At 38.0% G+C, this 25,478-nt stretch overlaps 1 protein-coding gene across 1 annotated transcript in view; it reads right to left on the reverse strand.

The window, feature by feature from the left end:
• LOC130918376 (low choriolytic enzyme-like) overlaps nt 1-12,158 on the reverse strand; it is a 31,038-nt gene extending 18,880 nt beyond the window's left edge. Inside the window, exons 1-4 of the mRNA XM_057840062.1 lie at nt 12,065-12,158; nt 3,992-4,016; nt 3,832-3,897; nt 3,121-3,273 (exon numbers count right to left, since the gene is read on the reverse strand). Coding sequence (XP_057696045.1) covers nt 3,121-3,273; nt 3,832-3,897; nt 3,992-4,016; nt 12,065-12,127 — 307 coding nt within the window. The 5' untranslated portion in view covers nt 12,128-12,158. The remainder of the gene's footprint in view (nt 1-3,120; nt 3,274-3,831; nt 3,898-3,991; nt 4,017-12,064) is intronic.
• Nucleotides 12,159-25,478: the final 13,320 nt, after the last annotated feature.

Raw genomic sequence — 25,478 nt, forward strand, 5'->3', positions numbered from 1 at the left:
GGCGCGTTTGGTACCGGGCCACGCAGAAATAATAAATAATTTATTAACAGCTGCATTCTGGCCGGTTGACTTTGGCCAGTGCCGCTTAACACACCAATATCCCTGTTGACTCTAGATATACAACTACAGGATATGAGGTCGTCATAGAAATGCATTGATTGGACTGTTGGCAGTACATCTTGTTTTGTATATCTATGTGCGCTTGGCCTCGATAATAACGTATGATGTAGGTCCTCGTCCATCACAAATGTTTCTGGAAATAATTAGCCCCACACTAGAATGACTGAAAAACTGATGTCTTTGGACAGATTTTTTACGGGGAAAAGGTAACCTGACGAGCCAGAAGATGAGCCTACAACTTCGAAGAAAACAAAATCTATGCTACTTCCCAATCGCTAAAGACCCACGAACTGCAAAGGAGTGGATTCGTGACCGAGGTTCTGGAATATCCTGACATCGCTAAGAGAACACTGAAAACTGTGCTACAATTTCCAACATCGTATCTGTTAGGTTTTGTGTTTGTTTTCTCCTAGTGTGACTTGTCCCTGTGATTGCCCATTGATTTCACCTGATGTGCCTTCTCCTAGTCTATCCTCCTGTGCTCACCTGTTCCTTGTTGTCTCGTTACCCCTTGTCTGCGTGTGTGTACAGTATATAAGCTCCCATTTTCTGTTCACTCCTTGTTGCGTCATTGTCTTTGTCAATGTACTGGTCCACGTTCATGCCTGCGCTCCCCCCCCAGTTCCTCGTGTTACTCGCCCTGCTTTGAAAGTAAGTTTTGTTTGAACCTTGCCTTTTGATCCCTAGTCCTTTTGTTTGTACTTTGTGCTTTTGTTAGTTATAATTAAAACCATTTTTTGAGTTCTCTGCCACCTGCCTTGCATTCACTGCATTTGGGTCCACACAACCTGCCTGCCCGCGCATTCCCTGACAGTATCTTTGTGAAGCGGGCTTCTCTCACTCTCCCAATCTCGGGAGATTCAGCCACCGATTCAGCAGGTGAGCTGTATTTTCCCTGCACATAACACGACGGGGCGAAAACAAATGTTATTTCATATTTGCTGTATTTTTCTGCCGCACATTGCCGGTGTTCTGACAAATTTGGCATTCGCATGACGTTGAAAATGACTGCGAATGCAGCAATTCCAAAGTATACACTACAAACTTTCTTTAAAGAAAGGAATATTAACTTACGTTTGCCATGTTAACTGCACACAACAACAGCTCTCTCACTTAACGACTTCGCCGTGTCGTTAAGCATTAATTTACGCCATCTTCGTGTTGCACGTGTATGTTTATGATGTAAATAGTATTGGAGCCAAATTTTATAAGGGTGCAAAATTTGACAACACCGGTCCGTGAAAAAAAGACCCAAATCACACCGGTCCGTGGTGCAAAAAAGGTTGGGACCCCTGAAATAAAACATTCAATCCCTTGATGCCGATGCATCGCAGGAGCATCAGACCCAAGGGCAAAGGTTTGGTTTCAATATTGGTAGGGACGATACAACAGCATAAACTGCATATATACTTTTTGCTGGGGACGGGACATTAGTAAGACCAAACAGATTTGGTGAAAAGGGCTCAGGGCTACAATTCTCACCATTATGAACCTAATTAATTAATAGGGGGTCTCCAAACTATTTCACTTTGGGCCGCAGTGGGTGCAGAATTTCACTCCAACAAAACAAGACCACACATTTTCACCAAAACCTCATTGGTTAAACTGTCTATGCTTGATCGATAGGAACAAAAATCAGGACCCACAGCGGAAATGCAAAATAAATCTGTACTAATTTATACTAATTTACACTGCAAATTTATAATGTCTTAATCTAATAATTTTTCTTAAATCTAGTCGAATAATTTTTTCCATGTTGTTTTGAGTGTTAAAGGCTAGCTAACAAATTAATGTGTCAGATTCTTCCACTTACTTTAAGTAAATATTAAAGCATTTGTTCTTATTAAGCCCATACATCTAAAAGTTAATCATTTTTCACCTAAAGCAAGAAAAAATGAATTAAGAACATTTGTGACAAACACTTTTTTTAATATTAGTATACAAACTTTTTGCTTAGAATAAGTCTGTTGAGCTTATTTTCAGCTAGCTAGTTTATTTCAACAAATCTGAGTAAAATCTCTTCAAGCACTGGCAGATGATTTCACGTATTTCTATTAGATTACACTGAAAACAAGAGAAGGTTTTTTTTGTTTTGTTGTTTTTTTTCCCCTGATTTAAGGAGGTGGTTTTTTGCAGTTTTGAAAACTTCCAGAATAAGTGTCTGGATTTAAGCAAATTTAAATTGCAATATCTGAACACAAATTATATTAACAACCATACACAAGAAATAAAAACTGTCAATCATCTCTTAACTATCCAGGAAAGGAAAATACAAACACTTCTGCGCACGCACGTAAGGTTAAAAATGGCCACAAATGCAACGGTTCCAAAGTCAACACTACAAACTTTCGATAAAGGAATATTTACTTACATTTGATCATGGACGACATGTAACTTGTTTATTTAGCACCTTGAGAGTCCAACTGAATGTAAAAGAGTGCTTATTCACCACCACAAAAGCTTCGGGATTAAAATATTATAATGGGTGAAAAATTTGACAGAACACCGGCAGTGAATGCGTGTGTGTGGACATGGATGCGGGGGAGGAGTTTAAGTCATCAGCCAATCAAACTTGCGTTTTAAGGGGAAAAAATGGACTGGCCCATTTAGCAAGTGAAAGAGGGGTCAATGTAAGTCTGAAAATATTGAAAGTTCTGTAATTCACTTAATAGCGGTAGGATTAATTCTGTCCTTACAACAATGTAAATGACCCATATAATTGAAGTCATTATACTGCATAATGCAAATAAGGTTGCTTAAAAGTTGGTGGGGACAGTTTGAGCATCTTGAAAAGTTGGTAGTGTTATGTCCCTACCGTCCCTTTTCAAACCTACGTCCTTGATCAGACCCTACCTGCCTCATACATCCCATTGACAAGTCTACTTTTCAATGACCAGTGAATGTTTACATTCGATTATAACTGTCAAAGGAAGTAAATAACCTATTACTTAGTTAATACTATTGTCACTTTTACGTTGAAGTCATGAGATGACTACTTACAGTACTGTTGGGAAATCCTGTATGGCACGTAGACTAAGCCATCTGATGCTTTTGGCCATCGACACCTATTTCTTGTGCAAGGATCAGCGTTCTGGAGTCCACTTGGTATGGCTATGTCTCCAAACATCACGAGAGGTTCATTTGGGTTCTTGCCTGGAAGGTAGCATTTTTATATTATTAAAATAATGCCTAACAATGTCATAACAGGCTTTATAGCTTCACATTGACAAAGTAAACGGTTTGCCACTTGACAAGATAAAGATGAGGTACACGGGATGCCCTTCTGATGTAATGACTCTAGTGGAGCCCAAAGTTTCAGCGTATGATTTGCATTTCTTCTTCACATATCAACTGAAGTCAAGTTAAGTATTTAAGTGCATATTTCTCAAAAATGAGTCATACTAGGAAATGTAACTCGTTACTACTCACTTCTCAGCAATTCAGCACTAAATTGCCACAGGCTGAGCACCTTTTCAGTACTTATCTTCAAACACATTTTATGTATTTAGAAACAAATCATCAAACTGAATTTACAATCCCCTGAAGTAAAAAATATTTTTAAGAAATAATACATTTGTAATTTGCTGCTACTACTTTACACTAGACTAGACGGACATATTCTGGCGTTACAGTAAAAGAAACGGAAAAACACCACACTCTGAAAGAAGCAATACTTATCTTGTTATGATAAAGAGAATTGAGACTACATACCAACATTTACATTTGCCTTCTCTAACAGTGCAGACACACTGAATTCCTCATCTGCAATGCTGTTGCCTGTGAGAAAGAAAAATGATAAACATCCACATGCCATTATGTATGATAGATATGATCAAATGTATATTATAAAACCATGGCTTGGCTTTCTTACCTGTCTGTCCGTTTACCTTAGAACCCTAAAATAGGAGCATCAAGTAGTTTAGATGAAACTGCAGTAAATGATAAATAGCAAACCTTAATCGATAGGTCAAGTCAATATCATCACAATTCATTTCAACATTATTCTATCCAGTAACATGTTTTCAAGACAATGTTTAAGTTATCGTCACTGTCAAATGAAAAGCCAGTCCACATTTTGTGTTTTATTTCTCTTTCTCTTGAACATTTCAAGTTGAATAAACATAAGATATCTTTAACATTTATCTCAAAGGCCCAACGTTTTCATGCATAAAAAGGACAAAATGAGTGCAGGACCTAATTGAATTTGGTCGTCCATGTGATTTTTTGATTAGATTGCCATTGTTTCAGTTTTCCAAATTGGTGACGACAGCATCGGTTGCCTTGGGCGCTATGTAGTGGAGGGGCGCCAAATTGCTCTGAGGGGGGGGGGGAATACAGTGATCTCTCGCTACTTTGCCCCCTCAGTCCATCGCGTATTTTTTTTTATATTAAAAAATAAATACATAAATACAGTATTTTATAGAGATGTCCCAATCCAATCACGTACAGCCTCTCACCTCTCCCTTCTGCTGCTTTTCTTGTCCACCAAGCAGCTGCTTGTTAAGGTTAACGATGAGTGACAGCTCTGAAACTTTGATCTTGCCAGAGAAGATTAGAAGCCATACCTCTCAAGTTGTACGGTTTCGTAATTTGTACAAGTGAGAACTGATTTTTAAATGTGTACGCCGTACGTTCAAAATCTGTATGTTTTTTTGTGCATTATATATATTTTTTTACTGCCGTTTGGGTTTTTGTCACCGTTTCGGCAACGAGACAATGTGCGTTACTATGCGTTTCTTCGTTGGTTAAACGACGCGAGAAAAGTTTGAGACGCGGAGAGAGAAGAGTGTTATGACACTGTAGCAAACGCGATGCTAGGTTGGGGGCTCCAATATTTCCTGATTGTAGCTGACAGCCTACAATCTACGCCTAGATATCACATGCATATAGAACTACATGCGAAATGACAGACCCGGCAGCGTTAGTAAATAGCCACAATTTTAAAGCAGTAGACTTCTCAGAAAGACTCTGTTGTAGTGAACCTTCCTAGCGAACCAGAGTAACTTTTTATTTAAGTATCTTTTTATTTATCTTTAAATGATTAAACATTTGAAGACGTTCAGATGTCGAAAGTAGACAGAAGGAAAATAGACAGAAGGGAACTAATGCAAAAACGGAAGCAATTTTAACAACTTTAACAGTTGATTCACAACATTAAATGACTTCCAAACATAGCAAAGGTTACTATGTATTTTGTTGTTTTAAAAATGAAAAAAAAAAAACATGAAAGGTAACACCAGTTACTTTGCCAAGTAACTAATTACTCTTACATTCAGGTAACTGAGTTACTTACTCAATTACTTTTTGGGAGAAGTAATTTGTAACTGTAATTAATTACTTTTTTAAAGTAAGATTAACAACACTGGTCATAAAGATGAAGTCTGAAGAATGGAAAGTGAGGAAAGCGTAGATTTTATTCTGCCAATTTGTTGCCGAACACAATTTGCCTGCAACTATTGCTGATCCCTTCTCAGAATTAGCAAAAGAAATGTTCCCTGACTCATAGATTGCATCGGTAAGTTAATTTTATCAACTGACCTTTTTAATTTATAATTGGACACACTGATGAACTACCTTCAAGTCAAACTGAATTGTGAGCTGAAGTGCCATGCATTGCAGCCATCAAGACATGGTAGAAATGTGCTACATACAATTATAACAAAAGTCACCGTTAAATTTTAGTAATCATTATGTAGCTGAAGATATTGATTGTTCTTTGATTGCACCAGGTTATACAGTATGTTAGAATATTACCAATAATTGCGCGCTACAGTATATACAACGTTGTAAGATTTGTCACCAATTTGTAAGGGCATACGTCACTATTTGTAAGATTGCCAACGACCTCGGGTTGACAGGTATGTTGGTAGTGCTACCTTGAAAGTCGCCGATTGCATGAGCTCGTTGAGCTTGTTAAACACTTGTGGTAATGTGCTGTGGCAACCCATTGTGTGTATATAAGGGAGCAGCGTGAGTTGTTTTGAGTGGACTCACTCAATGAAGCATTTAATAAAGACAAGCTTTTTCCTACTACTTTATTCTTGTTTAAAAATAATTCGGTGGGACAGCAACATGTTTAAAACTTTTTCTTTTTTTTTTTTAATGAAAACTATACTGTGGGGAAAAAAGCGGAAAACATGTCTTATAAGTATCTCTTTCCAATGCTAAAATATATATACCCCAAAAATATATTAAAAAATATATATAATATATATACCCAAAAAATATATAAATATACTGTATATATTTCTTTTTAATGCAAATAAGCTCCACCTCTACATCGCGGATTTTCAATTATCGGGGGGGGGGGCTTCCCTATTAACTGCAAAAAACGAGGGATCACTGTACTCATGCTATGCTTCCTGAACATTTTCTAACATAACCAGTACATTTCCCTATGCTACATTTAGATCAATTGGCTGAATTCTAAATCAGCTGAAATCGTGACCCTGCCGACGTCATCTTCCAGCTGGGGACGCTGGAGCGCTTTATAATGACTGGCGGGTCTAAACGGCAGATTAAAAGACTAATTTCTCGTCATCTGCGCTTTGCCAAATTGTTGCATATAGTCCAATCCTTTCAAAATATGATTGTAATCCACATAGTAATGCTATTTAGGATTTTTTAATGCTGTCACAGGCACTTTAAAATCTCATTTTAGATGTCATATTCACTTCAAGGTGAAACATAAACAGTGATGGACATACACACTTTAAATGGTGAAAATACAATATTTATAAGTTATATATTTTTTAAATATACTGTCATATTCGAGGGGGCTCCTAGCTATACATTTGCCTAGAGTACCCAGGAGTGATGGTTTGCGCCTTATGCAAAGACCTGACTACTTAGGGCTTCCTCCCCACCCACATCCGCCAACGGACGCACAAGTTCTCCATGAAAAACACTTGCCACTCGCCAACAGCAAGAGTCACTCTTCAGAGTGAAGAGTTTGAATTTTAACATTGAATCATCAAATTTGATCAAGTGAGCGTGAAACTCCAATTTTCTGTAGTGATAAGTGAGCTAAAACTTTCCTTAGAATTCTTAATTGTTATATTTGAATTGCATATAGTGTACTCATATAACTCTTTCATTTTTTGCAGATTTTTTTTCCTTTCCTTGAACAATGCATGCATTTTTTCCGTGATTTATTTTTTAAAATTTATTCAGGTTATCAATCATTTGTCTGAATGGCGGAAATCTATACAGTGAGCCAAAAGTAAGTGGACAGTATCTGGAATAGGTTTATGTATATAGTAGTATATTATTACGATTGTGTTCATATATTATTAAAGTTTTATAACTACAATTATTTTACTTGAATTTTTATTTACTTTACTAATTTAACCGCAGATGAAAGGAGATGGATGTTAAACAGTATTGAAAATCTCAAAATGCTCAAACAGTCAGAACAAATTGGTTATGGTCGAAAACCAACAAGTGTCTGTGATTTGGAAAAATGACATAACAGATGCATTTCAAGAAATGAATACACAGACTTGGGCAAAAAAAAAAAAACATAAAAGGCAGACTTCAAAGCTGTGTAAATGGTGTTGGAAACCAGTTTGGTTGATCAAATTTAAAAGCCTTGTTATTATTTTTCACAATAAAATGTAATTTTCATCTGCAATTGTGTTAGTTCATATAGCTGGATATATACGATTATCTAAATAAATCTTAGCATTTACTCTGCACCTACTTTTGACTATATAGAGCAAGTGTCCCCAAAGCAGGGGTCGCGTTATTTTCCGTCGTTGACCGGTTTTTTAAAACGGTGACGGAAAAAACTGAAGTCCGTCCGTCATTTTGACAGGTTGCAATTCACACCCCAGACCACAGGGTGGCATATTAATTAGCTATTGTCTCTCTTAATGCATGACGTCGTTGGCTATTCTGTCAGAATATTGTAGCGTCACCGTGGTCTGGCGGCAGCACCGTGATTGACACATCAACGTGAGGTTCTTATTGGTGCACCCGGTGTGCCAGCACATCATCCAATTGGTGGACTAGATTGTCGCCTGTGTATAGACAAGTTTCCGAGGTACTTCCGGTTTACTTCCTTATGTCTTCCTTCCCCTTCCGTTTCCGCCTGTTTACCGTTGAAGTTAATGGCGGTGGAATCGAAGTTGGGAGGTCTTTATGCAAGATCCCGGGAATGTTATTTTGATGTAGGCGGGTGGAGAACCAAGCCAAGGCCTCCATGCTTCGTACCATGTCGATTTCCAAACCATGGGTGCTCGTACTCGTCATACAGGTGGGAGGGAAGGAGATGGACAAAACTGACAGCTCCTGCAGTCATGCCCCCGCTGTTATGGAAGGTAATGTGCTCTAAAAATACGAAACCTAAAATCTGGTGCATGAAACGAGTTGTTGCCTTTGCTATTGATATTACGATGATGATTGTAATTACGAAGTTTAATCATTTTTACAACAACTAGCTTCTGCTACTGCTGCTAGCCGCCTGTTGCTAACCGTGTTTGAATGCACCGCATAAATCCAAGTGTTACAAGTTTTTATTCGTTTGTTTACAGCTGGGAAATGCTGTTATAAAAGAGAAGACAACTTGACTTGTACGTTGATGGACATATATCGAACATATATAGTTTGCGTTCCACAATGATGATGACAGCTCGACTCCCGGGAGAGGCCGAGAGAGGCAGGAATTGTGACAGACGGTGGTTCGCCGAGATCGCCGTGAGCCAGCTATAAACTTGTGAACGGTAGCGTCTTTAAATATATGCTATTGGAGCTGGAATTACCGAGGACAGGAAAAAAGCACATCTAAATGCCGCCGAGGGCCTCCGTGATGTCGCTATTTGTTCACGAGGCTCCGGAGCTCTGCGGTCTGATATCACATTCTCGTATGCTATTTTTGCAATACTTTTATAAATGTGATTTATTGACCTGTTTTGGAGTGCACCAATCGTTTTAAATAAAACAAGAAATTGAATCATGTCTAAATGTTTTATTGCGATCAATGCCTGCAATAAAAAAAAAGAATGACATACTATTTGTGTTTACATCATATGTACATAACCTTGTAGCATTTCCTTGTAACAAAACAATCCATGTCAGCCCTTCTGCAGTCGGCAAATGTAATATAACTTGTAATTTCACCACATTTTGGTCACCAATGGCCATAGTATCAATCCATTCCTCACGTTAACACAGGCTGACCGTTGTTAATAATTTTGTCCACGAATGATCAACGAAGTGACACGAACTGCCATCCAATCTCATCTACGTGTCATCTAGGTTGTGCTGAATCAATTTTTGAAGATTCCATGGGTTTCTCTGGCTTGATTTCGTAGTTTTATCGTCGTCAATACACTGCTAATACACTGCTACTCGACCGGACCGGAAGTGCGAAGCAGACATTTTCCAAGATGGCGGCGCCCGTATTTCGCTCAGGAAACTTGTCTATAGACCCCAATCACATGACATCACAACTCCGCCCCCTGACTGGAGCAGCCATATTGTCCATCAGCTCGTCGTGTTTACACATTACCGCTACGTACATGCCTCCTATTACGGCGTGTTTTTCTGCTCGTTAACATTAATAATCAAAATGGCGAAGGCGTGTGTGGCGGTTGGTTGCAGTAACAGGGAAGATAGACGGAGAGACTTGAAGTTCTACCGTATTCTGAGAGACCTGAAGAGGAGAGCGAGATGGACTGCTGTAATTCGACAAGAAATCTGGGCACCAAACGATCCACAGACTATGTAGTAGTCATTTTATATCTGGTAAGATGCATTTAATATATATTTAGAAGATTTTGGGCTGACAACCACAATTAAGATCATTGTGTGACGTTGGTGATTGGGGTCTATATAGTTGCCTCTTTTTCTTTGGGAGTGGAGTTGTTTTGTTGGTGTTGTTGGCGGTATGCAGAGTAAAAAGAGGGAGAAAAATACAACTTCCGTGTCTAATTTTTCGCCGCCAAGCAAGCGTTACAATATTAATTAAAAATGAATGAAAACTAAATACTATTGAATATGTCATCATTATCATTTTAAAAATTTAAGTGACTGGTAAAAATAGATTATGACTGGATTTTTATGACCCTGTCAGTCAAAATGACAGACAACGAAAATGTCTAGCGCAACCTCTGCCCCAAAGTATTCCACATCGAGCCGCAGTGAGTGCTGGATTTCCATCCAACAAAACAGGATGACACATTTGTGTGTAATGAGTTGATCGTAGTCAGGTCCTGCTTGTTTTAGCAGAAACCTCATTGATTAAACCGAAGGTAATATGTAGGTTAGTAGGTGATATGTTGTCTTATAAATTATTGCCGATATGCAATATTATTGTCAATATTTTTTTAACCTATTCAACCACTACTGTAGTGACAATACTTCCTAATAAATCCCCCATTCAAAAGCAATAAATGGCTATTCTTAACACAAACTATATTAAATATAATAAATATCGGGAAAAAACACACACACAATGCATAACGAGTCATTTGAAACTAGCTAAGTGCAGAATATGAAATAGGTAAGAAACTCAATGCCATTTTTGTTCTCTGCCAATTAGTCCCGTTTATTTGATCCAAAATGTCATCTTGTCCTGCAAAGGGCACAGGTCAGCAAATTTGAAGTGAAAAATATTGGTTGCCAATCAGATTTTTCATAATAGGTGTCATTCTAAAGCTATTGTTAGTGTAGAATCCGATGTGAGATTAACTCCAGAAATATTTTACTTACGTATCAAACATTAGGTGCTTTTATTTTGAAAAGTATGTTCGCTAAGCCACTAACCGTAAGCTTTACACTCCCTTAAAAAAAATGCACTTCTGTTTTCGTCATGCATTTGGTGTCAGATTCTTTTTTCGCATCATTTGCAAATGCTGTTAACCCGCGAGTTTTCTTGTTTGAAGTGTCACCATTTAACCGCCGTTTTGCATTTTGGAGAAGACTGCCAATGTTTTATAGCAGGCTAAAGTGGTTAGTACATTGTCTTTTTTTCCATTAGCCTCAATGTAGCAACACTAACGTTTTGCAATGTTTAACGTAGATGTGTTTCCTTATTTAGTATGTCTGATCTTTAATTCTTTGGCGTGTTGATGACCAATGATGATACAAACTGGAGTCTCATATGTAATCAACATACACATGTGCTGAAAGCACGCAGCACACAGCAATAAATTGCAGCCGGAAAAATTACCGCCCACATTTTATTTACCGTGCAATAAATTGATTGATTGGACAGACTTATTAAACGGTCTGTGCTCGATCAGTAGGAACAAAAACCAAGAGTAACAGAAGAAAAATTGTTCATTCATAATAATTGAAACCTTACAACATGCCATTTCAGAAAGAATTATGGATTTTAAAAAAAAATGTTTTTTTTTTTATTACAACTTCCTGTACAGATGCATTCTTGAAATACTTATTGATCGCAGCGACATCTCAGCTGGGATACTCTGAATTTAATCTTAAATTCACTATGGTTATTAAAATTGAGTGTTTTCTTGCTCAAGGTCACTTTGCAGTGCTGCGACTTGCTCATGTCCACACTTCAAAAATTCTCATTCACCTTTTAAAGGACATCATTTTGGCACAAAAAAAATCCATAATTGTTTTTTAGATGACGTGTTTTAAGGTTTCGATTACTCTGAATAAATACTTAATTATATTATATGATTTCGTTTGCCAAAAAGTTCCCATATTTGGGGTCACCCTGAACAATGCATCTGAAAAAATTTTAGCAGGTCACAAAATGATGTACGTCTAAGAAAATAACACTATTGTCCTAAAATAAAAGTCATACAGCTATAATTAAAATTTATTTTCAGTTATTAGTTGATGTTGAAACATAGAAGGTGAAGGCACGTTCAATAAATCAACCATCAATTCCAGAGATACTTAACTGCAACTATGGAGGCAACATTGTTGAAATAATAAAGCATTAGAAAAGAAAAGCTCAAACAATTACCTTTAAGATGAAACCGTGAACAGGAAAAAAGAGGAAGCTCAAAGCCGCTATGTGGAAAATCATGACTGCTGATAGAATAGCGGACAATGAAAGTGCCAACAGAAGGAGTTTACCTTATATACAGAATGAGAAAGACCCTTTTTCTTCTCCAAATATGGTGTGGCTCTCACAAGAATGGTCCAGAAAGCACTAATTACAGTACATAACTTTTAATGATTACATCCATCTTCAGATTTTAAGCCCTATCCAATCACAAGGGGCAAAAAACTTTGAAAATAGATAACATCCAGTATTTACCTAAAGATTATGAATAGTATTCTTTTAATGGCAACCTAGCACATAGGTTTTTGGGCAATTTGGATGCCTGTGCGAATTCCTAAATTGGCTTCATTTACTGTCAATTGAACTTCTCTACTTGTCCTTTTATCACTATTTGATCACTTGAGGCAACACGCATCAATTAGGGATATCATCATCAACTGCACAATATAGTAGAGACTTAGCAAATCTGACCCCTTTTAAAGAAAATCGTTAACACTTTGAAATAACTATCTTTTATAACTAGATAATAGATCATTAGTAAACTGTTAATAAAGAATTTATTGTTTTATTTAATATGTGTTAACAGTTTTTTAAGCATGATAGATAGATAGATAGATAGATAGATAGATAGATAGATAGATAGATAGATAGATAGATAGATAGATAGATAGATAGATAGATAGATAGATAGATAGATAGATAGATAGATAGATAGATAGATAGATAGATAGATAGATAGATACCATATTTTGAAAATGATGTGGAAAATTTTTCCACACTATAAGGCGCATCGGAGTATAAGGCGCACCTTCAATGAATGGCCTATTTTAAAACTTTTCATATATCGGGCGCACCACATTATTAGGCGCAGTAGTAGTAGCAGTAGTGGTTGGAGTTGCGTTATACATCCACTCAATGGTGCTGCGCGACAGGGAATGTCATGCCATGATTAACAAATATTGATCCACATACAGTGGTACCTCTATATACGAAGTTAATTCGTTCCACGACCTTGTTTGTAAGTCGAAATGGTTGTACGTCGAGCAGGATTTTCCCATAAGAATACATTATAATTCCATTAATTTGTTCCACACCCCAAAAACCTACTGTTAGGTTTTGTGTTTGTTTTCTCCTAGTGTGACTTGTCCCTGTGATTGCCCATTGCTCTCACCTGTGTGTGTTCTCCCAGTATATCCTGCAATCTGCATCCACCTGTGTTACCCAGCTGTTCCTCGTCTCGTTACCCCTTGTCTGCGTATGTGTATATAATGACCCAGTTTCTTGTCACTCCTTGTTGCGTCATTGTCAATGTCCGTGTCTACGTCAACGTTCAAGTCAAGCCCCGTCCAAGTCCTCGTGTACCCGTCCCTTCGCTTAAGTAAGTTTTGTTTGAACATTGCCTTTTGAGCCCTAGCCCTTTTGTTTGTACTTTGTGATTTTGTTAGTTATCATTAAAAAGTTTTTTTTGAGTTCACTGCCACCTGCCTCGCTGCATTTTTTGTTTCCCTGCATTTGGGTCCATACAACCTGCCTGCCCGCGTTCCTGACACCTACACTAAATCCTTAAAAAATACTCCTGTTACTATTGCAAATAGCAATTACAAAGAGCAAAACAAATAGACTATGAATGAAAATCATTATAATAATAATAGCAATAACAATAATAATAATAATAATAATAATACATGTAATAATGTAGCGAATCGGGTTCTAATGTGTTGGACTTCTTTTACTGTACCTGAACACACCGTGGGGCTGACATGACGCTGAGCAAGAGAGCGCTGTTCTATTTTACTTCCTGTTTTGATGCTGGCTTCAGTGTTGCCGAAGTTGATGGAATAAATGATTAGAAACCTGACGAAGCTGGTGATTTCTTTGTCGATGTTACCACAATAAGAATTGTCACCTTAATTTATGAAGACTGGCGAACGGAGGATGACCGCAACCGGGTATGTTGTCCGGGCCTCAGGAACATAGGGGCCCCTAAGTGACCCTTAATTTATTTTACTTTAAATTCACATATTTCTTTTTTATTTAAATCATTGTCTGATTAAATATTATGTTCTTACGGAGCCCCCCGGGTGCCAGGATAGAAAAAATAAAAAATCATAGCTAATCTGTACCCACAGTTTACTACAGGTACAGATTGCTAAACTGTGGGTACAGTTTAGTAATCTGTGGGTACAGTTTAGTAAACATTGGGTACAGATTAGTAAACTGTGGGTACAGATTGCTAAACTGTGGGTACAGTTTAGTAATCTGTGGGTACAGATTAGTAAACTGTGGGTACAGATTAGCTATGATTTTTTTATTTTTTCTACCGTGGCACCCGGGGGGCTCCGTATGTTCTACTCAACATATACTTAAAAACTTTAACATATTAAATATTTCAAATATATATTTTTTTCCTTTTTTTGCACATAACCCCCCCCCCCCCCCCCTTTCTTAGCAGAGAATGGTTTGACTCAAGGCTACACTATGTACATTCCCCGTGACCGTGACCAAAAGCCCGATTCAAGTCTGTCACCGGCCGCTTGTATCATATTGAGCTGCCAGTGACTGTAGCTGGAGGAAAGCAAGCCTACAGCAAAATGAAAATAATAAAAAACTACCTAGGCTCCACCATATCACAGGGCAGGCTTAACAACCTAGCCATGCTCTCCATTGAGCGTGAGCTTGCTCAAAAACTGGATTTCACTTATGTTGTAAATGATTTTGCTGTCAAAAAAATCTGGGCTCATCACTGTTTGAGGGATTGATAACCCCAGGGATGTGGAGGGGGCAGTTGCAGGATGTTTAGTTATACTGTTTTGTTGCTTAGCAGGCAGTCATAGCACTCTCAGTTGTACTGTATTGTACTCTACGTGGGGCAATAGATGGAAATTGTTTATATTGTGTCACATCACATTACGGTCTGTTATATTTAACTGTCCATCTCAAATTTAATAATTACAAAATTTACACTTTCATTGCTTGCAAAGCGTTAAAAGTACTGTGTATGTTGTCGTGACAAGCCGGTGGCAGGGGTGGGGTGGTGTGGGGGGGGGGCCTATAAGGGTCTCTTGCCCCCGGCCCCCCGCAAGTCTGTTGACAGCCCTGATTCTGAGTGTAACGCGTGCTCTTATTTGAGTAAAATGTTTGGCGTCTCTTCTCACCTCTGATCCTAAGTATTGGGGATGTAGGTTATGCTGGTGTGGAACTATCCTCTCTAAATTATTTAGATAATACAAACCTTTAACAGTTTTCATTTTGTTGAGTGACATTTCTACACTAATGCAAAAAAAATCACAAACACAACAGTAAATATCTTGGTTATTTCCTTTCCAGTGATATGATAAAGCTCTCACTGGTGTCAGTGGATATTACGTTGTGAGTTGCTGGTGTATGTTGCGATGACATTTTATTTTTTATTTTTTTCATTCGTCAAAACATTAAAAGAATTCAGAGTTTAATAATAAATTTTTCAACGGGATTATTGTACCAAAATGGACTTTAATTTTTACTTGTACACTTGAAATATTCGTCAAGAAAATTGCATTATCGCTGTGACAGTTGTTACTCAAAAAGCAATAGTTTGTGAAATATTTGGAGGTTCCTGCCAGTGACAGGCTTGGTCTGCCATGAGGAAGTATCCAGCTCTGGTGCTTGTATGGCAACACACCTGATCTCGTAACATGTTTATATTATGTCCACCTATTTCCAAAAGCACATTTTTTTCAGAATTTTGCCCGAAATCAAGCTTTTCTGAATACCTCCTCATTGTTCTACTGCACTTACCCGTATTTTTCGGACTACAAGTCGCACCTGAGTATAAGTCACACCAGCCATAAAATACATGTTATTTTCCTCTTCGTTGGGCATAAGTCGCACCGGAGTATAAGTCGTATTTTGGGGGGAAATTTACCTGATAAAATCCAACACATAGAACAGATATGTCATCTTGAAAGGCAATTTAAAATACAAAATACAGTCGAGAACAACATGTTGAATAAGTGTACAGTATGATAATGTTACATGACGCATGAACAACGAACTGCGAATGTGGCCGGTAAATTAACGTAACATAGCTATTAAGAGTTATTCAGATAATTATAGCATAAAGAACATGCTAACAAGTTTACCAAACCATCAGTGTCACTCCAAAACAACAAAATAACATGTGAAATGATATAATAATGTGTTAACAATTTCACACATAAGACACTCCAGACTATAAGTCGCACCCCCAGCCAAGCTATGAAAAAAACTGCGACTAGTCCGAAAAATATGGTAACTGAAATATGAAAATAGTAGAAACAATTTGTTTTTTCTGATGAAATATGAGACTTTAATCTTTGCTTTGATAGATCTTTCAAGCATTACAGAATATAGAACCTGTCTTAATCATATAGAGTCATTTATTTCAAATACAGACCGCCCCCCCCCCAAAAAAAAAGGAATATCAATGAAGTTTATTATTTTTACAATAAATTAAATTGTCATGGAAATGTTTGCTATTTAGTTAATTAACTTTTTCATCATATTTAAATTTGAAAAATGTCGGTATATTGATGACAAACTGAGAAAACTACCTTTCTTTAAATCACAGCCTCCATTCTGGGGGGGCTCTTGGAAGCATAAAATGGTTTCGTCCGCCAGCAGCGACTGCAATATCATATACTATATATCCTGTGTATATAATAATAAATATACAGGATAAGGGCCAACTGACATATGGGGCCCAGAACTTGGTACTATTGCCCTGCTAGTAATATTTGCATAACCGTCAGTGGTTGGAACAAGATTGCAACACCTGACTTTCAGGGTACTTCTCTATTTGTGGGCACAATTTTCTTTGAGCACATGTTTGCCAAACATTCTTGCAGAGACTTCCACAAACAAGAGCACTAAAACACAGCATAGGCAAAAAATATATTTGGTCCTTGGATATGCACGGATATACACTTCTAGTTATCCAAGAGTCATATCCAGTAATTGACTCAGTATGGAATTCCCAAGCATGATATACAGATTGTATATAAAATATGACGGAAAACAGTCAGGTGACTTGAAGTTCCGCTCTGAGACCCCCAATTTGGCCAAATTTCAAAATGTTCCGATATGCACGTGTGATACATCATTGGAAAGCTTAAAATCTCAATTTTCTGAGGGAAGAAAACATTTGAACAGGATGGCATTTAAAAAAAAAAATTTAAACAGCAAAACCCTAACTGGAGGTGAGAGCATGACAGAGCATAATGAAGGACACCATGATTTTAACAAGATATTAGTGCATAATTACCTTGTTATGATAAAAACTCCATGTACCATGTTTCACTGAGTGTCAAGACAGCTGTGAATGGCCACAGCCAGATTTTGGGGGGATTTTATGGGTGAAACATGGTAATATAACAAGGGTCGTGATGTGGAAATCACAGACATCAAGAAGTGGTCAAGATTTTCTAACGTTTTTTTTTTTTTTTTTAATGCAATTTTTCTTTGTTTGGATCGATTATTTATCATATAACTTATCGGGGACAGTAACAATAAAATACAATTAAGCGATAGTTATGAAGTAGATATCTGTGACTTTTTTACAGACACCATTTATTTTTCACTGTGACGTAATTTGTTTAAAAGTTTAAAATATTTGAATGAATACTTTTTTTAAGTAGTTTTTTTAACGGAATATTAGACATCAATTAATGAATTTAAGCTAAAAATGACAGACATTTTGAATAATAAATATAATTACTTACCTTCTTTTTATGGCTGGGTTGAAACAAAAGTGGTTGCTCGAGATCTCTAAACGGGGGTTTTCATATATTATATATCTATTTCATATATATTTCATATATTTCACATATTGTTCTATCAAACACAACAGTTCTTTTGGATTAAAATGCATCAGTTTATGTTAAAGATGACTGCAAGAGCAGAAACTGCTTTTTCAGTCTTGTTTGTGTTTTCTGCCATATTTCTTTTTTCTGAAATCTGGGAGTGAACATGTTTTTTTTTAATATGCTTAAAGACAATTGCACTGTTAAAAATAAAAATGTGAAACGCCATTATGTTAAAGAGCACAACTCTTTTGAAGTTTCCTCCTCAATCAGAATTGAGAAGGCAAGAAATTAACAGGTTGAAGCAGTCATATCAACCCATAGCAAAAATTTGCTACCCATCTGTTGCTTAATCTCGCCTCGTCAGACGAATTTGATCATCTCAAATTTATCTCATACTCTGCTTGTTTCTGAGTTTGTGCTCCTATGGGTACCCTTAGTGATGAGTCAAAATGAGCAAAGACATCATTGAGACAAAGGAGAATGATTTGAGAAAACCATATTTGAGCGATATTTGAGAAGAGAAATTCTCTAAATTAGAAATGGAGCTATACTTGTACAATATCTTTCAGGCACTCAAAGCACTTTGATACTATATTCTCATCTATCTGCTGGTGAGTGGTGACACAACAACTTGTGGTTCAGTGTCTTGCTCAAGGATACTTAGATGAATTCATCAGGACAGAGAGTTGAACTCTCAACCTCTGGGTTGGGGAACAACTTCTCTACCACTGAGCCATGCAGGGGCTCAGATGCATCGTGCTCGATGTGACGGCGCACATCAGTTGAAAGCAACTTCAGAGAGCATGTAGCACCGATGAAGAAAAATGTATTATGTTTTGGTTCATTTAATAATTTATATATTTCTTTGAAATGTAAAAAAAAAACTTCCAAATCGCAGACATGTTGCCTGTGAGCAAGTAGTTTTAGTGAGACATCGTCAGCCAGCATTTTGCCTGTTTTGATTACATCATCAAACAAGAGGACTAAGGTTCTTCACAGTATTTTGTGGTAAACTATTGGTCTTCGAAACAAAAAAACGATAATGCATTTGTAGCGGCCGGGAGTTCTCGGTGCCGAATTTTCGGTCACATCTCTAATTTTTACAATGAACAAGATGATGCAAATGAACCAGATGTTATTTAATTATTTTACCAATTATAATATTTTCTCGGATTTTGGCATGAGACGAATTAAGATGTGATTGGACATGTCAGAACAGACACTACTCTTTCTTACAATGAAAGGATCTTAAAAACCCAAAATGTGCAATTGCAGACTGGAAGGAGATCAAATTGAGAAATATTTGTGACTGGCACAGTATAAGGTTGCTCCACGAGATCAGTAAAAGAGGCAGCTTTGAGGCAAGTTGAAGAAATAAAATACTTTTTTCATCCATATCTTTTACTGAGACATTACTGAGATCGTGACTCCAAGTAAGGAGATAAAATTGAGACGCATTTGAGATTGACACAAATACTTATAGTCTCTTGGTGAGATTTTGAAAGGAGACAACTGTAAGACTTTTTTGGAAAATCGTGCCAGTAGAACTATTCTCAAGACCTTCTCATGTAATGCTCACTATGAGACTTACTTCTCATGAGACAAATTTGAGAAAAATGAGAAAACCACTCTGGTCTCGATTATTGCTGATTACTTTCTCAGAGATGTAAATGAGACATGAACAAGACCTCATCTTCAATTTTGCTTTGCTATGGGAAGAGTCAATCAAGGTTATTATTAAATCTATGACACAACAACAACACAATGGAGTGCTCACTTAGAGTGTAATGGGTGTTGGCCAAACATAAAAAGCTGTTCTCTGATGGAGAAATAATAAAAGAGTGTATTACTGAAGTAGACCTGAAACGAGTACTCGAGCAACTCGAGTAACTCGAGTTTAAAAACTGATCCGAGTAATTTTATTCACCTCGAGTAATCGTTTATTTTGACAGCTCTAAGCATCACGTTTTGCTCGGACTACTTTTAATGCGGGGCAACGCGCTGTCACGTGCGGAGAGGAAGAAGGGGAAAAAAAACTTACTGCAGCCGACAGCCGCCACAAACGACGCCGACGTTGCTTAATACTAGCCCGCACGATGCTACGTTGGTACAGGTAGCGTCTCATAGAGATCACATGTATGTTGAACTAGATGCGAAATGACAGACTCGGCCGCGTCTGGGCAGCGTTAGTAAAAAGCCGCCATCTTAAAGCAGTACAGTGCTAAACGCTAATAAAAAGCGCTAAACGCTAATAAATAAGATTAACGTTACTGTCGCTACTAGCTCACGTAACGTTAGCCCTGTGGAGGGCTAGGTTTCTATTAATTATGACCACTGTCGATGCGTGGCTAACGTGTCTTACATACAGGCTTTAACATAACATAGCATTGTGGAGTGATGAGGGTGTAAAATAAAAACTTAATCATGCTAACTATCAATTTTAGCTCAGTAGTCATTGCTGGATAAAACACCAAGTAGCACTGGTCCCTAATGTGCTCCAATACAGCCTGTATCATACATTTATTTTGAACACTGCAAAAACACAAAATCCTATCAGGACTTACAGTTTAGACTAACTTAAAACTTAACTAGAACTTAAAAATGGCTTGACACAAAGAGAAATTCAATTGAAACACGTGGGAAAAAAATCCTAACTTTTAAGTGATGTGTGTTATCAAGCGTAACGGCATTTTTAGGTAAGATATATATATATATATATATATATATATATTTTTTTTTAAATAAGATCTAAAGGTTTTTTGAGTGAAAGCAGTCAATTAGTCTTTTTTTTTTTTTTTTAATTCTAGTTACATCTGAGATGCAATTGTTGGCTGTTTTCAACAATATACATCGAAAATAAAGACATTGATTGACTGAAAATGGTTCAAGATTAGATGAAATGTCTTGTTTTCTCATGTATATTTATAATTGCTCTTCACCTAAAAATATATTTGTTTTATCCGATTACTCGATTAATCGATAGAATTTTCAGTCGATTACTCGATTACTAAAATATTCGATAGCTGCAGCCCTAGACTGAAGTGATGGCAGCAATGTTCGGTCAGATCCTGGGATTGAACCCTTGTTCTCAGAACGTTGATGTGGCTGTGTTAACCGCCTTGATCACGGGGTGCTGGAGCCTACCCCAGCCTAGCTGACTTCAGGCAAAAGGTGGGCTACCCTCTGCACCAGCGGTAGATGCTGGTCTTTCAATGAGGGAGAGCTCAAAGTGTGTTGGCCTGTGTGCTTTGTGACGGCCGAGGGGCTCAGTGGCACCCACTGCTCGACAGGGAAAGAAACTAGAGTGCCAGAACTTAGTCAAGTCTCCAAACACAAGCAGCCACAAAAAAAAAAAAACAACAACAACAACAACAACAGAAATAGAAGCTCAATTTTTCGCTAGTCGTTTTTAACAAAGCAAGTGTCGCTAGGATGATAATGGAAGTCTCCAATTCTACTCAGAACAACTTGATGGAAATTGAAAAATGCCTCCCGTAGTGGGGGTGAGCGTGGAGGTAGGGAGTGAGTCCCCTCTTCCCATCCCTGAAGGCCAGTTTATGTGGTTAGGGTGGCCCGTGGGACCACCCTGGATCCCTGGGGGCTGGCGATGTCCCCCTTGCTGATCTGCGGGAGGACGGATGGGCTGCGCTGGCTCAGAAAACCCCCAACTCCCCCCCCTCCCGGGAAAGTCCCGCGGCCCTGGGGTGGCACCCACACGACATCTCCTTTGGTCTGCGGGACTATCACGTGTTAAATGGGACTCACGCATGACTAGGTGAAATTAGACACACTCAAGTAGGAAACCTCGGTGTCAGGATTTGTGAAGAGACGGCATAGAATAGTCATAGCCAACATACTCACACTCGCTAGGGATTCACACAAATACTGTGTTCTCGACCAATTGGCTGATTTAGGTACACTCAACCCCTTCCAATCACTTATCTCACATTATATTAAGACGCGACTCGGCAAATGTCTGCGTCATCTCCGTGTCAGTCGACCTGGAAAATTGCTTCCACACATAAGGGCTAAACATTTAAATCCAGGGATTTAAATGGTCTTCAAGTGTGTGTGAAACGGGCTATAGTGTATATACTAGCTGCTTTGTAGCGTCTAAGAGGCAACGATAACTTGGTGATGATAACGCACACGCAGCAGGAAAACAGCACATAATTGTATTGTATTGTAGAAACGTGCCTTTTCACATCCTCAGTAACGGCATTGCAATGATGGGAAAAGTAATAAATTAAATTACTGATGACTGAAAAAAATATATGCCGTTAGAAATGCCGTTAGACTCTGATTGGTGATTGGATGACGCACTGAAGGGGCTCCCTACCTTACTCTATGAAATGAGGGGACACTGACAGATTTATGATCAAATTTAAGTTAATAATGATGGGTTATATGATTATTGATTTAAACTTATATTCTTGCATCTTCAAAATGAGTATGTCAGCATTTTTTTGTAATTTTTTTTTTTTTTTTTTTAAATAAAACAACATCAAATTATTTAAACCAAACGACGCCACTGCAAACTTTCATGTTTATTGGGTTCAGTTCAAACCTTTGTTTTCAATAAACTACTAAAGAAACGTTTTGAAACCCAAAATAAATGTCTGGATTTTATTAGCAAATTTAAATTGCAATATTTGAACGTAAATTATGTTAACAAGCGCAATAAATACAAACGTCTTAACAATCTCTTAACTATCCAGGTATGCAACAAATACACATTTGTCTTATGACCACTAAAAATTATTTAACTAAATAAATTAGATACAGTATACAGTGGGGCAAATAAGTATTTAGTCAACCACTAATTGTGCTTCTCCCACTTGTTCTCCCACTTGAAAATATTAGAGAGGCCTGTAATTGTCCACATGGCTCTCAACCATGAGAGACAGAATGTGGAAAAAAAAAAAAAAAAAAACAGAAAATCACATTGTTTGATTTATAAAGAATTCATTTGCAAATCATGGTGGAAAATAAGTATTTGGTCAGTACCAAAAGTTCATCTCAATACTTTGTTATGTACCCTTTGTTGGCAATATCGGAGGCCAAACGTTTTCTGTAACTCTTCAGAAGCTTTTCACACACTGTTGCTGGTATTTTAGCCCATTCCTCCATTCAGATCTCCTCTAGAGCAGTGGTGTTTTGGGGCTGTCGTTGGGCAACACGGACTTTCAACTCCCTCCACAGATTTTCTATAGGGTTGAGAACTGGAGACTGGCTAGGCCACTCCAGGACCTTGAAATGCATCTTACCAAGCCACTCCTTTGTTGCCCTGGCTGTGTGTTTGGGATCATTGTCATGCTGAAAGACCTAGCCACGTCTCATCTTCAATGCCCTTGCTGATGGAAGGAGATTTTCACTCAAAATCTCTCGATACATGGCCCCATTCATTCTTTCCTTTACACAGATCAGTCTTCCTGGTCCCTTTGCAGAAAAACAGCCCCAAAGCATGATGTTTCCATCCCCATGCTTCACAGTGGGTATGGTGTTCTTCAGATGCAATTCAGTATTCTTTCTCCTCCAAACACGAGAACCTGTGTTTCTACCAAAAAGTTCTATCTTGGTTTCATCTGACCATAACACATTCTCCCAGTCCTCTTCTGGATCATCCAAATGCTCTCTAGCGAACCGCAGACGGGCCTGGACGTGTACTGGCTTCAGCAGGGGGACACGTCTGGCAGTGCAGGATTTGAGTCGCTGGCGGCGCATTGTGTTACTGATAGTAGCCTTTGTTACTGAGGTCCCAGCTCTCTGTAGGTCATTCACTAGGTCCCCCGTGTGTTTCTGGGATTTTTGCTCACCGTTCTTGTTATCATTTTGACGCCACGGGGTGAGATCTTGCTTGGAACCCCAGATCGAGGGAGATTATGAGTGATGTTGTATGTCTTCCATTTTCTAATAAATGCTCCCTCAGTTGATTTCTTTACACCAAGCGTTTTACCTATTGCAGATTCAGTCTTCCCAGCCTGGTGCAGGTCTACAATTATGTCTCTGGTGTCCTTCGACAGCTCTTTGGTCTTGGCCATAATGGAGTTTGGAGTGTGACTGATGAGATTGTGGACAGGTGTCTTTTATACCGAAAATGAGTTAAAACAGGTGCCATTAATACAGGCAACGAGTGGAACCTCATTAAAGAAGTTAGACCTCTTTGGCAGCCAGAAATCATGCTTGTTTGTAGGTGACCAAATACTTATTTTCCTCTGTTATTTGGAAATAAATTGTTTAAAAATCAAACAATGTGATTTTCTTTTTTTTTTTTTTTTTTACCACATTCTGTCTCTCATGGTTGAGGTTTACCAATGTTGACAATTAAAGGCCTCTCTAATCTTTTCAAGTAGGAGAACTTGCACAATTGGTGGTTGACTAAATAATTATTTGCCCCACTGTAACTGAAAAAACGTCTATGTGATGAAAGCCAATTCCCGCTACGAAAAAAAAAAGGTATGATTTTTTTTTTTGTCTTCAACAAAACAAGCCCATTTCTGCCAGTGGAATAATTTTTTTACTTGCTGGTGCCTTTTTCCACCAACAGCAATCTTGCTAGCTCATTTTAACCAATTGCTAACCTCATTTTAACGTATTAACATTTTGTTGTAACGTATTGATAACCTCGTTTTAATGTAGGGCTATTGGCGAACTCGTGAAGGCTGAATGCTAAAAACATGACCTTTTCCCATAGTAGACTATAGACCAGGGGTCTGCAACCCTGGTCCTCAAGAGCCGCTATCCAGCTTGTTTCCATGTCTCACTTCTTTAACACACCTGAATCAAATAATCAGGATCGTTACCAGGCTCCTGCAGAGCTTGTTGATGAGCTGATCATTTGATTCAGGTGTGTTAAAGGAGGGAGACATGGAAAACAAGTCGGATAGCGGCTTTCGAGGACTAGGTTGGCAGACCCCTACTATAGACTCTGCTTATGAAAACGTAATGGATGTTGACAAACCCTGACGAACTATGGGAAAAGGTCATGTTTTTAGCATTTAACCTTCGCCACTAACTAGTCGTTGAAACAAGTTTGCTAATTTGTTAAAAAGGCTGGAAATGCATAAAAATGAGAAAGCCCTGGTAGAAATGTGTCACTTAACACTGGCAGCTCTGCGCTTCCGTAGAAAAAGATACCAGAAAGTAAAAAAAATATAAACAATCCAATGGCGGACAGAGGGTTTTTTTCCACTGGCGGAAATTGGCTTCTTGTTTTGTTGAAATAAAAAAGTTTTCATCATTTTTTTCTAGCAGGACTGGGCTTCCATAATGATATATATGTTCAATTAAAACAAGTTAATCCTATCGACAATTTCAGGAGCTATCTTGCTTGACAACCAGTGTTATTGCGAAAACATCGGAGCAATCACCAGCTGGCAGGCACACTACTTTCCCATAAACATGCCAAGTCCTGAGAAAATCAATATGCCGATGCAGCTGTTTGGTCATTGCTTCCTTCCAGCGAACGAGCCAATCACATTCACGGTGCTAAATCAGGTTTTCACCAGCTGTCTGTAAGAAGTGCTGGCTTTCATGATACAAAATCTTAA

The sequence above is a fragment of the Corythoichthys intestinalis genome, chromosome 1 (assembly GCF_030265065.1).
Source record: "Corythoichthys intestinalis isolate RoL2023-P3 chromosome 1, ASM3026506v1, whole genome shotgun sequence".
Classification (NCBI taxonomy): Eukaryota; Metazoa; Chordata; class Actinopteri; order Syngnathiformes; family Syngnathidae; genus Corythoichthys; species Corythoichthys intestinalis.